General features: G+C 46.1%; 1 protein-coding gene across 2 annotated transcripts in view; it reads right to left on the bottom strand.

Annotated features, from left to right (window-relative positions):
* antxr2a (ANTXR cell adhesion molecule 2a) overlaps positions 1 to 13,283 on the bottom strand; it is a 111,421-nt gene that overhangs the window by 77,488 nt on the left and 20,650 nt on the right. For both annotated transcript variants that reach the window (XM_072433471.1, XM_072433472.1), the window contains exons 8-10: positions 7,525 to 7,585; positions 6,705 to 6,800; positions 1,355 to 1,424 (exon numbers count right to left, since the gene is read on the bottom strand). In XM_072433471.1, the coding sequence (XP_072289572.1) occupies positions 1,355 to 1,424; positions 6,705 to 6,800; positions 7,525 to 7,585 (227 nt within the window). The remainder of the gene's footprint in view (positions 1 to 1,354; positions 1,425 to 6,704; positions 6,801 to 7,524; positions 7,586 to 13,283) is intronic.

Raw genomic sequence — 13,283 nt, 5'->3', positions numbered from 1 at the left:
CCTTAATGTGTCTTTATAATAACTGCACTTTTTATGAGGGCTCATGATGATGACTTTGGTTAATTAAAGTGTAATAAAGGCTGACGAGCTGAACGAGCTTCTGATTAGCCCCAAACACAACACGACAACAGCTCTGTTCCTGCTTAATTAGCTTCATGTGAATCCTTTTAGAGCTTTGATTTAGAGTTCAATCCTGTCAATCCACAACATAAAGCCGGAGTAAAAGTGTCCAATGAACGTCGAGGAAACTGACCCAGTTATGTTTATGTTTGTCAAAACACAAGGCCTGGTTTAGACCTGGTTTAGTCCTGGTTTAGTCCTGGTTTAGACCTGGTTTAGTACTGGTTTAGTCCTGGTTTAGTCCTGGTTTAGACCTGGTTTGGACCTGGTTTAGACCTGGTTTAGTCCTGGTTTAGACCTGGTTTAGTCCTGGTTTAGTCCTGGTTTAAACCTGGTTTAGACCTGGTTTAGACCTGGTTTAGACCTGGTTTAGACCTGGTTTAGTCCTGGTTTAGTCCTGGTTTAGACCTGGTTTAGACCTGGTTTAGACCTGGTTTAGTCCTGGTTTAGTCCTGGTTTAGACCTGGTTTAGTCCTGGTTTAGTCCTGGTTTAGTCCTGGTTTAGTCCTGGTTTAGACCTGGTTTAGACCTGGTTTAGACCTGGTTTAGACCTGGTTTAGTCCTGGTTTAGTCCTGGTTTAGACCTGGTTTAGACCTGGTTTAGACCTGGTTTAGTCCTGGTTTAGACCTGGTTTAGACCTGGTTTAGTCCTGGTTTAGTCCTGGTTTAGACCTGGTTTAGTCCTGGTTTAGTCCTGGTTTAGACCTGGTTTAGACCTGGTTTAGTCCTGGTTTAGACCTGGTTTAGTCCTGGTTTAGTCCTGGTTTAGTCCTGGTTTAGACCTGGTTTAGACCTGGTTTAGACCTGGTTTAGTCCTGGTTTAGTCCTGGTTTAGACCTGGTTTAGACCTGGTTTAGACCTGGTTAAGACCCGGTTTAGTCCCGGTTTAGTCCTGGTTTAGACCTGGTTTAGTCTTTAGTCCCGGTTTAGTCCCGGTTTAGACCCAGTTTAGTCCCGGTTTAGTCATGGTTTAGTCCCGGTTTAGACCCGGTTTAGACCCGGTTTAGTCCCGGTTTAGACCCGGTTTAGACCTGGTTTAGTCCTGGTTTGTCCTGGTTTAGTCCTGGTTTAGTCCTGGTTTGTCCTGGTTTAGTCCTGGTGCTTTTGAATCAGTAAAGTTTGTTCAAGTCTAAATCTACCAAACTAATCCAAGAATCTGAAGTGCTTGTGATTGTTATGAAGTACAAATACATGAAGTACAAATACATGAAGTACAAATACATGAAGTACTCACTGTCCCTCTTCACTGAGGCTGGGGGCAGGACACAGCAGGTACTCGTCCTTGACCACGCTCGGCTTCTGACCTGGACCAGGGAAAAGGCTCATTTCAGTCGCATTTGACCCGTTTTTATTTTCCATTTAAACTTGTGATGTTTTAGCTGTAACTTTAACTTTTACCACAATTATTTTGAATTGTTTAAGAGTCATTTTAAAACCTAAATAATTTGACTAATTGATATTTCTGAATAGTCTGTGTACAAAGGTTAGCTCACTGTTAGCTCACTGTTAGCTCGATGTTAGCGCACTGTTAGCACACTGTTAGCTCAATGTTAACTCAATGTTAGCTCGATGTTAACTCAATGTTAGCTCAATGTTAGCTCGCTGTCCGCTCGTTTTTAGCCAAGCGCAACTTGATAAAAACCTATGGAATAGTAGTGTTGATAACAGTGAGCTAACAGTGAGCTAACAGGATGCAAACAGGAGCTAAGTGAGATAAAAATGAGCTAACAGTGTGCTAACAGGCGCTAACAGTGAGCTAACAGGAGCTAACAGTGAGCAAAGTGAAATAAAAATGAGCTAACTGTGAGCTAACAGTGTGTTAACAGTGTACCAACAGGAGCTAACAGTGAGCTAACAGTGTGTTAACAGTGTACCAACAGGAGCTAACAGTGAGCTAACAGTGTGTTAACAGTGTACCAACAGGAGCTAACAGTGAGCTAACAGTGTGTTAACAGTGTACCAACAGGAGCTAACAGTGAGCTAACAGTGTGTTAACAGTGTACCAACAGGAGCTAACAGAGAGCAAAGTGAGATAAAAGTGAGCTAACATTGAGTTAGCTAGCCAGGCGCTGCTGTGCACCAAGCCTTTTGTTCTAGTTTATGTTTTATAAGGATCAAACTGGAGCTAAATGATATTAAAGTTGATTTAAATCATGTATTTTTGGATGTAAACATTGTCGGCGTGTCAAAAGTAAACGAGATCACATGGAAAGTGGCGTTTCAGAGACAGCTTGGCTCGTCTCGCGGTTCAGAGTTCATTCCCATTATTGATATATGTCTGTGCAAAAAGCGCTCTGGCGGCGCGTCCAACTGCCACCGCGGCCGGCATCTGCTCCACATACGGGCGGCGTGTTGACGGGACTCGCCTGTCCACAATTATACCGTGCCCCGCTGCTAAAAAGGTCCCTCACGCCACACATGCAAAGAGCCCAAAGACCGGGGAATAAATAGCCCCCAGTGGGCGAGAGCGAGAGCGCCCAAACTGAGAAGGACTAGCAACCAGACATCTGCTAGCGGCCTCCTTCCCCGCTCCAATCAAAGCAACGTTCCCCCGGATTAAAAAGGAAATAAGGAAGTGAATATGTCCGGGTGGGTATTTTAACGGAGCCAGGATGTCAAAAATAAAACTTGAAGCGCCGTTATTGGCAGGAGAAGACGGCGGGATCGGAAAGTCGTGCCAAGTTTGGGAACGGCAAAGCGGATCGAACATACTGTGAGTCCAGAATAAGCGCGGCGGTGACACGTGGCCCTCAGATGGCGGGGGGCTCGCGAGTAAATCTGGTGACGATAAAGCGAAGGCATATGGTCCATCGCCGCGACGACGACGACGGGGATTTAAAGACGAACTGTTGGAGCGGCGCCGTCGCCCGCCATCGGAGCCTTAGCAGCGTCTAAGAATGTTCGTGATGGAGAGTTGAGTGACATGTCAAGAGCAAACAGAGTTCTCCTCGTAGTTCTGTTTCACCAAAAAACCCGTTGTCGTGGTAAATCAGACAGATAAGTTTAGTCTGGAGCGTTTTAGTCAGGCGCTTTTATTTTGACGGTGACTTTTCATTTCAAGTGTAAAATGATTGACAGGAAATTCATAATTACGACACAGAAGTTTTTCATGGTTTATAAAGCATGTGACAAATATAAATACAGCACAAGCTAGAGGACTTTTATTTTTCTTTTATTATTTATTGTATTGAATTGCATTGAATTGTATTTTATTTATTGTATTTATTAAATGTATTAAATATATTTAATTAATTAAATGTATTCATTTCATTCATTTTATTTATTTCATTTATTTATTGAATATCAATGCATTTATTTTATTTATTTTATTTATTTATTTTATTTATTTTATTTATTTTATTTATTTTATTTATTTTATTTATTTTATTTATTTTATTTATTTTATTTAATTCATTTAATTCATTTTTTTATGTGCCATTATTTCATTGAAAAAAAGAGGGATAAAAGGCTAGTGTTAGCATGTTAGCTCGGCGTTAGCTCGGCGTCAGCACGTTGGCTCGGCGTCAACACGTTAGCTCGGCTTTAGCACGTTAGCTCGGTGTTAGCACGTTAGCTCATTGCTAGCGAGCGTGCTCTGTGTGTACGTCTCTGCAGACCTTCTCAGAAGAACGATACGATCTCAGAGGAACGATACGATCTCAGAGGAACGATACGATCTCAGAGGAACGATACGATCTCAGAGGAACGATACGATCTCAGAGAAACGATACGATCTCAGAGGAACGATACGATCTCAGAGGAACGATACGATCTCAGAGAAACGATATGATCTCAGAGGAACGATACGATCTCAGAGGAACGATACGATCTCAGAGGAACGATACGATCTCAGAGAAACGATACGATCTCAGAGGAACGATACGATCTCAGAGGAACGATACGATCTCAGAGAAACGATACGATCTCAGAGGAACGATACGATCTCAGAGGAACGATACGATCTCAGAGAAACGATACGATCTCAGAGGAACGATACGATCTCAGAGGAACGATACGATCTCAGAGGAACGATACGATCTCAGAGAAACGATACGATCTCAGAGGAACGATACGATCTCAGAGGAACGATACGATCTCAGAAGAACGATACGATCTCAGAAGAACGATACGATCTCAGAGGAAAGATACGATCTCAGAGGAACGATACGATCTCAGAGAAACGATACGATCTCAGAAGAACGGTACGATCTCAGAGAAACGATACGATCTCAGAGGAACGATACGATCTCAGAGAAACGATACGATCTCAGAGGAACGATACGATCTCAGAGGAACGATACGATCTCAGAGAAACGATACGATCTCAGAGAACGATACGATCTCAGAAGAACGATACGATCTCAGAGGAACGATACGATCTCAGAGGAACGATACGATCTCAGAGGAAAGATACGATCTCAGAAGAACGATACGATCTCAGAGAAACGATACGATCTCAGAGGAAAGATACGATCTCAGAAGAACGATACGATCTCAGAGAAATGATACGATCTCAGAGGAACGATACGATCTCAGAGGAAAGATACGATCTCAGAAGAACGATACGATCTCAGAGAAATGATACGATCTCAGAGGAACGATACGATCTCAGAGGAACGATACGATCTCAGAGGAACGATACGATCTCAGAAGAACGATACGATCTCAGAGAAACGATACGATCTCAGAGGAACGATACGATCTCAGAGGAACGATACGATCTCAGAGGAACGATACGATCTCAGAGGAACGATACGATCTCAGAGGAACGATACGATCTCAGAGAAACGATACGATCTCAGAGGAACGATACGATCTCAGAGGAACGATACGATCTCAGAGAAATGATACGATCTCAGAGGAACGATACGATCTCAGAGGAACGATACAATCTCAGAGAAACGATACGATCTCAGAGGAACGATACGATCTCAGAGGAACAATACGATCTCAGAGGAACAATACGATCTCAGAAGAACGATACGATCTCAGAGAAACGATACGATCTCAGAGGAACGATACGATCTCAGAGGAACGATACGATCTCAGAAGAACGATACGATCTCAGAGGAACGATACGATCTCAGAGGAACGATACGATCTCAGAGAAACGATACGATCTCAGAGGAACGATACGATCTCAGAGGAACGATACGATCTCAGAAGAACGATACGATCTCAGAGGAACGATACGATCTCAGAGGAACGATACGATCTCAGAAGAACGATACGATCTCAGAGGAACGATACGATCTCAGAGGAACGATACGATCTCAGAGGAAAGATACGATCTCAGAAGAACGATACGATCTCAGAGAAACGATACGATCTCAGAGGAACGATACGATCTCAGAGAAACGATACGATCTCAGAAGAACGATACGATCTCAGAGAAACAATACGATCTCAGAGGAACGATACGATCTCAGAGGAACGATACGATCTCAGAAGAACGATACGATCTCAGAGGAACGATACGATCTCAGAGGAACGATACGATCTCAGAAGAACGATACGATCTCAGAGGAACGATACGATCTCAGAGGAACGATACGATCTCAGAAGAACGATACGATCTCAGAGAAACGATACGATCTCAGAGGAACGATACGATCTCAGAGAAACGATACGATCTCAGAGGAACGATACGATCTCAGAGGAACGATACGATCTCAGAAGAACGATACGATCTCAGAAGAACGATACGATCTCAGAGGAACGATACGATCTCAGAGGAACGATACGATCTCAGAGGAACGATACGATCTCAGAGGATCGATACGATCTGAGAGAAACGATACGATCTCAGAGGAACGATACGATCTGAGAGAAACGATACGATCTCAGAGGAACGAGACGATCTGAGAGAAACGATACGATCTCAGAGGAACGAGACGCGGCGCCGTCCTAAATGTGAGCGGGCGCAAAAAACTGTAAATGTGTGAAAAAAGTAGATCCGGGCAACAATCGAGCTCCAACAAGATGAACCGGAAACGTTATGAGCCGAGTAATGTGACCGTGAAGTCTGAAGCCGCGACAAACTCAACGTGGAATTAAAAACGCGGAGGAGCTTCGTCGGTCGAACCCGAAACGGTGTCAAAAAAAGTTGAAAAAATAAAAAAATTCCGCAAAAATCATAAGCAGTTTTTCCTTCGACGTTGCAAAAGGAGCGATTAGAATGATTCAAACACATTCACGAGGACGAGAAAAATGTGGGAATCATTTTTTTGGCGTAATTTTAAAGATAAAACCTGAAAATCGGAATCAAAAATCGGACGCATCGTGAGGTTTAGAAAATCCGACGACTCCAAAAATCGCACGGAAAAAAGTCACGATAAAGACACGCTGACGATTCATTGAGCGGTTTCCGAAAATCCATCGCTCGATTGTCGCATCAGCCGGCGTTTTCGATGATTCCTCAAACGCCTGCCGCTCAGCGCCCTGTGCCCGCCGCCCTGTGCCCGCCGCCCTGTGCCCGCCAACCTGCGCCCGCCACCCTGCGCCCGCCGCCTTGCACCTGCCGCCCTGCGCCCGCCGCGTCTCACGACCGGATCATCATGAAACGCCCCGACAATCGAACTCACTGATGATCTGCTCGCCCAGGACGAAGCTGCAGACCACGCCCTCGCCGCCGCGTCCATGAGCGAAGCCGTTTCCCCTCAGCACGACCTCGAAGGACTCTGACGGGGACAAAAAGGGTCAGGACGGGACGGGGAGAGGGTTAGACTCAGACGGGATGGGGAGAGGGTTAGACTCGGACGGGACGGGGAGAGGGTCAAACTCAGACGGGACGGAGAGAGGGTCAGACTCAGAGGGGACGGAGAGAGGGTCAAACTCGGACGGGACGGGGAGAGGGTCAGACTCGGACGGGGAGAGGGTCAAACTCGGACGGGACGGGGAGAGGGTCAGACTCGGACGGGACGGGGAGAGGGTCAGACTCGGACGGGACGGGGAGAGGGTCAGACTCGGATGGGACGGGGAGAGGGTCAGACTCGGGCGGGACGGGGGAGAGGTTCAGACTCGGACGGGACGGGGGAGAGGGTCAGACTCGGACGGGACGGGGAGAGGGTCAAACTCGGACGGGACGGGGGAGAGGGTCAGACTCGGACGGGACGGGGAGAGGGTCAAACTCGGACGGGACGGGGGAGAGGGTCAGACTCGGACGGGACGGGGAGAGGGTCAGACTCGGGCGGGACGGGGGAGAGGTTCAGACTCGGACGGGACGGGGGAGAGGGTCAGACTCGGACGGGACGGGGAGAGGGTCAAACTCGGACGGGACAGGGGAGAGGGTCAGACTCGGACGGGACGGGGAGAGGGTCAGACTCGGGCGGGACGGGGGAGAGGGTCAAACTTGGACGGGACGGGGGAGAGGGTCAGGCTCGGACGGGACGGGGTCAGACTCACGGTTCACGCAGACGCTGGACGGCTCCACGCTCAGGATCTCTGTGCACGAGCGCTTCAGGATCTAAAGTCAAACACATAACGAGCGTTAGAAGGACAAAGACTTCATCACGAATGACGTCTGTGTTTGTCGTCCACTGTATTCCAGGAAATGTTGTTTGTTTGTTTGTTTGATTGATTTAAAGTCCATCTGAAGGTTCTCGTGTTTGAACCTGTGCTAAATGTTTTAGTTAGTTTAGTATTTTAAGTGGCAGTTTGTGAAGAAATGTGGAAAAAGTATCGAAACACCAGTATCAAAACACCAGTATCGAAACATTAGTATCGAAACACCAGTATCGAAACATTAGTATCGAAACACCAGTATCGAAACACCAGTATCAAAACACCAGTATCGAAACATTAGTATCGAAACACCAGTATCGAAACATTAGTATCGAAACACCAGTATCGAAACACCAGTATCAAAACACCAGTATTAAAACACCAGTATCGAAACATTAGTATCGAAACACCAGTATTGAAACACCAGTATCGAAACACCAGTATCGAAACATTTGCATCGAAACACCAGTATCGAAACACCAGTATCGAAACACCAGTATGAAAACACATGTATCGAAAACACATGTATCGAAAACACATGTATCGAAAACACCAGTATCGAAACACCAGTATCGAAACACCAGTATCGAAACACCAGTATCGAAACATTAGTATCGAAACAACACACCAGAATCGAAACACCAGTATCGAAACAACACACCAGAATCGAAACACCAGTATCGAAACACCAGTATCGAAACACCAGTATCGAAACACTAGTATCGAAACACCAGTATCAAAACACCAGTATCGAAACACCAGTATCGAAACACTCGTATCGAAACACCAGTATCGAAACACCAGTATCGAAACATTTGCATCGAAACACCAGTATCGAAACACCAGTATCGAAAACACATGTATCGAAAACACATGTATCGAAAACACATGTATCGAAACACCAGTATCGAAACACTAGTATCGAAACACCAGTATGGAAACACCAGTATCGAAACAACACACCAGAATCGAAACACCAGTATCGAAACACCAGTATCGAAACACCAGTATCGAAACACCAGTATCGAAACACTAGTATCGAAACACCAGTATCAAAACACCAGTATCGAAACACCAGTATCGAAACACTCGTATCGAAACACCAGTATCGAAACACCAGTATCGACACACGTACCAGAGCGTTCCGTGAACGTCGGCGCTGGTGTTGTGGCGACAGAAGCGATGACAACACAACATAAGACGGCTTAAACGGCTTAAACGGCTAAAACGCTCACAAAACTCTTTAACCAATGTATATATGTATAATATTATATATATATATGTATAATATTTTGTGGAGAAGCGAAAACACTCTCCACTCTCGTGTTTTTATGGACAAATTATACGAGTCGCTTCCACGGAGCGGCCGCATTAAAAAGAGCCGGGACATTATCATATAAAGAGCTCCGACTGAACGAGGCGCGAGCATCAATCAAGACACGAGCGACTATGCAAATCTGTGCCCAAGAACATGGGCTGAGAGGACCGGGTTCAGAGCGGGTTCAGAGCGGGTTCAGAGCGGGTTTAGAGCGGGTTCAGAGCGGGTTCAGAGCGGGTTCAGAGCGGGTTCAGAGCGGGTTCAGAGCGGGTTCAGAGCGGGTTTAGAGCGGGTTTAGAGCGGGTTCAGAGCGGGTTCAGAGCGGGTTCAGAGCGGGTTCAGAGCGGGTTCAGAGCGGGTTCAGAGCGGGTTTAGAGCGGGTTCAGAGCGGGTTCAGAGCGGGTTCAGAGCGGGTTCAGAGCGGGTTCAGAGCGGGTTCAGAGCGGGTTCAGAGCGGGTTTAGAGCGGGTTCAGAGCGGGTTCAGAGCGGGTTCAGAGCGGGTTTAAAGCGGGTTCAGAGCGGGTTCAGAGCGGGTTTAGACCGGGTTTAGACCGGGTTCAGAGCGGGTTTAGAGCGGGTTCAGAGCGGGTTCAAGGCGGGTTTAGAGCGGGTTCAGAGCGGGTTCAGAGCGGGTTTAGAGCGGGTTCAAGGCGGGTTTAGAGCGGGTTCAGAGCGGGTTAAGAGCGGGTTTAGAGCGGGTTTAGAGCGGGTTCAAGGCGGGTTTAGAGCGGGTTCAGAGCGGGTTCAAGGCGGGTTTAGAGCGGGTTCAGAGCGGGTTTTGAGCGGGTTCAGAGCGGGTTCAGAGCGGGTTTAGACCGGGTTCAGAGCGGGTTTAGAGCGGGTTCAGAGCGGGTTCAAGGCGGGTTTAGAGCGGGTTCAGAGCGGGTTCAGAGCGGGTTCAGAGCGGGTTCAAGGCGGGTTTAGAGCGGGTTCAGAGCGGGTTTTGAGCGGGTTCAGAGCGGGTTTAGACCGGGTTCAGAGCGGGTTTAGAGCGGGTTCAGAGCGGGTTCAAGGCGGGTTTAGAGCGGGTTCAGAGCGGGTTCAGAGCGGGTTTAGAGCGGGTTCAAGGCGGGTTTAGAGCGGGTTCAGAGCGGGTTCAGACCGGGTTTCAACTGGGTTTAGAACTGGTTCAGACCGGGTTTAGACCGAGTTCAGAGCTGGTTTTGAGATGTTGAGTTAATCCTCAAACATCAAAACACGAATTCCCGTTTTCATCTACCCCCTATCCCCGCCCACTTCTCTGTCCTGTGATTATTAGAAAACATCCAGTCTCTGGGTCAAACATTTAACCATTTTAAAAGTACGAAAATGAAAATTCACGGCTTCATTTCTCTAGAAAGATTCATTCAGATGAAAAGTCTTCTTTCCTGATGAACATCGTTGGAGACAGAAATATGTCCGTGAAAAAGAGAAAAGTGCAGTTTAGGCCCCGCCCCCTGAGGGCCCCGCCCCCTGAGGGCCCCGCCCCCTAAGGGCCCCGCCCCCTGAGGGCCCGAGGAAAGTCCCACAAGGATCTGACCAACGCCACGGCCCCAACGGAAACGGCAAATAAACAGCAGATTTCACAAGAATGAGACACTGGGACAGAAACTAAACCAGGACTAAACCAGGTCTAAACCAGGACTAAACCAGGACTAAACCAGGACTAAACCAGGTCTAAACCAGGACTAAACCAGGACTAAACCAGGACTAAACCAGGTCTAAACCAGGACTAAACCAGGTCTAAACCAGGACTAAACCAGGTCTAAACCAGGTCTAAACCAGGACTAAACCAGGTCTAAACCAGGACTAAACCAGGACTAAACCAGATATAAACCAGGTCTAAACCAGGTCTAAACCAGGTCTAAACCAGGTCTAAACCAGGACTAAACCAGGTCTAAACCAGGACTAAACCAGGTCTAAACCAGGTCTAAACCAGGACTAAACCAGGTCTAAACCAGGACTAAACCAGGACTAAACCAGGACTAAACCAGGTCTAAACCAGGACTAAACCAGGACTAAACCAGGTCTAAACCAGGACTAAACCAGGTCTAAACCAGGTCTAAACCAGGACTAAACCAGGTCTAAACCAGGACTAAACCAGGTCTAAACCAGGACTAAACCAGGTCTAAACCAGGACTAAACCAGGACTAAACCAGATATAAACCAGGTCTATACCAGGTCTAAACCAGGTCTTAACCAGGTCTAAACCAGGTCTAAACCAGGTCTAAACCAGGACTAAACCAGGACTAAACCAGGACTAAACCAGGTCTAAACCAGGACTAAACCATGTCTAAACCAGGTCTAAACCAGGACTAAACCAGGACTAAACCAGGTCTAAACCAGGACTAAACCAGGTCTAAACCAGGACTAAACCAGGACTAAACCAGATCTAAACCAGGACTAAACCAGGTCTAAACCAGGACTAAACCAGGACTAAACCAGGACTAAACCAGGTCTAAACCAGGACTAAACCAGGTCTAAACCAGGACTAAACCAGGACTAAACCAGGACTAAACCAGGTCTAAACCAGGTCTAAACCAGGACTAAACCAGATATAAACCAGGTCTATACCAGGTCTAAACCAGGTCTAAACCAGGTCTAAACCAGGTCTAAACCAGGTCTAAACCAGGACTAAACCAGGACTAAACCAGGACTAAACCAGGACTAAACCAGGACTAAACCAGGTCTAAACCAGGACTAAACCAGATATAAACCAGGTCTATACCAGGACTAAACCAGGACTAAACCAGGTCTAAACCAGGACTAAACCAGGTCTAAACCAGGACTAAACCAGGACTAAACCAGATATAAACCAGGTCTAAACCAGGACTAAACCAGGTCTAAACCAGGACTAAACCAGGTCTAAACCAGGACTAAACCAGGACTAAATCAGATATAAACCAGGTCTATACCAGGTCTAAACCAGGTCTAAACCAGGTCTAAACCAGGTCTAAACCAGGACTAAACCAGGTCTAAACCAGGTCTAAACCAGGACTAAACCAGGACTAAACCAGGTCTAAACCAGGACCAAACCAGGTCTAAACCAGGACTAAACCAGGTCTAAACCAGGACTAAACCAGGTCTAAACCAGGACTAAACCAGGACTAAACCAGGTCTAAACCAGGACTAAACCAGGACTAAACCAGGTCAAAACCAGGACTAAACCAGGTCTAAACCAGGTCTAAACCAGGACTAAACCAGGTCTAAACCAGGACTAAACCAGGACTAAACCAGGTCTAAACCAGGACTAAACCAGGACTAAACCAGGTCTAAACCAGGTCTAAACCAGGTCTAAACCAGGACTAAACCAGGACTAAACCAGGTCTAAACCAGGTCTAAACCAGGACTAAACCAGGTCTAAACCAGGTCTAAACCAGGTCTAAACCAGGTCTAAACCAGGACTAAACCAGGTCTAAACCAGGACTAAACCAGGTCTAAACCAGATATAAACCAGGTCTAAACCAGGACTAAACCAGGTCTAAACCAGGTCTAAACCAGATATAAACCAGGTCTAAACCAGGTCTAAACCAGGACTAAACCAGGACTAAACCAGGTCTAAACCAGGTCTAAACCAGGTCTAAACAATATATAAACCAGGTCTAAACCAGGTCTAAACCAGGTCTAAACCAGGACTAAACCAGGTCTAAACCAGGACTAAACCAGGACTAAACCAGGTCTAAACCAGATATAAACCAGGTCTAAACCAGGTCTAAACCAGGACTAAACCAGGACTAAACCAGGTCTAAACCAGGTCTAAACAATATATAAACCAGGTCTAAACCAGGTCTAAACCAGGTCTAAACCAGGACTAAACCAGGACTAAACCAGATATAAACCAGGTCTAAACCAGGACTAAACCAGGTCTAAACCAGGACTAAACCAGGACTAAACCAGATATAAACCAGGTCTATACCAGGTCTAAACCAGGACTAAACCAGGACTAAACCAGGACTAAACCAGGACTAGAGATTTAAAAGTGACAAAATAAAAGAGAAAATCCCGGTGGATCAGGAGGAGGAATAAAACACTGTGTTTCATGTTCAGAGAAGAAGGATTTTCTCATTCTCAACAAAAAAAAAGGTTTTTTCTCTGTTTGAGTCTGAAAACACTGACGCTGCTTTGAACTGAAGATGAAACGACAATCATGGTTTTTCATTCAATCCATCGTCTGTTTTAGTCAAATTTAACTTCATTTTGTCATTCTGAACGTTTGATTTGATAAAGCTCGAGGAAATGTAACTCTTACATTTTAGATCGAGACATTTCTAAAAACTATAAATAAGAGTTTTCAAGTCACAGTTTATCAGCCAGAGCTAAAAATACAGACGTTTTGTTTAATGGCTCTGATGAAAACTCTTT

Source organism: Eucyclogobius newberryi, unplaced genomic scaffold (genome assembly GCF_026437365.1).
Source record: "Eucyclogobius newberryi isolate DKJ021-1_F unplaced genomic scaffold, fEucNew1.0.hap1 SCAF_6, whole genome shotgun sequence".
Taxonomy (NCBI): domain Eukaryota; kingdom Metazoa; phylum Chordata; class Actinopteri; order Gobiiformes; family Gobiidae; genus Eucyclogobius; species Eucyclogobius newberryi.
This window is presented reverse-complemented; position numbering and strand designations above follow the sequence as displayed.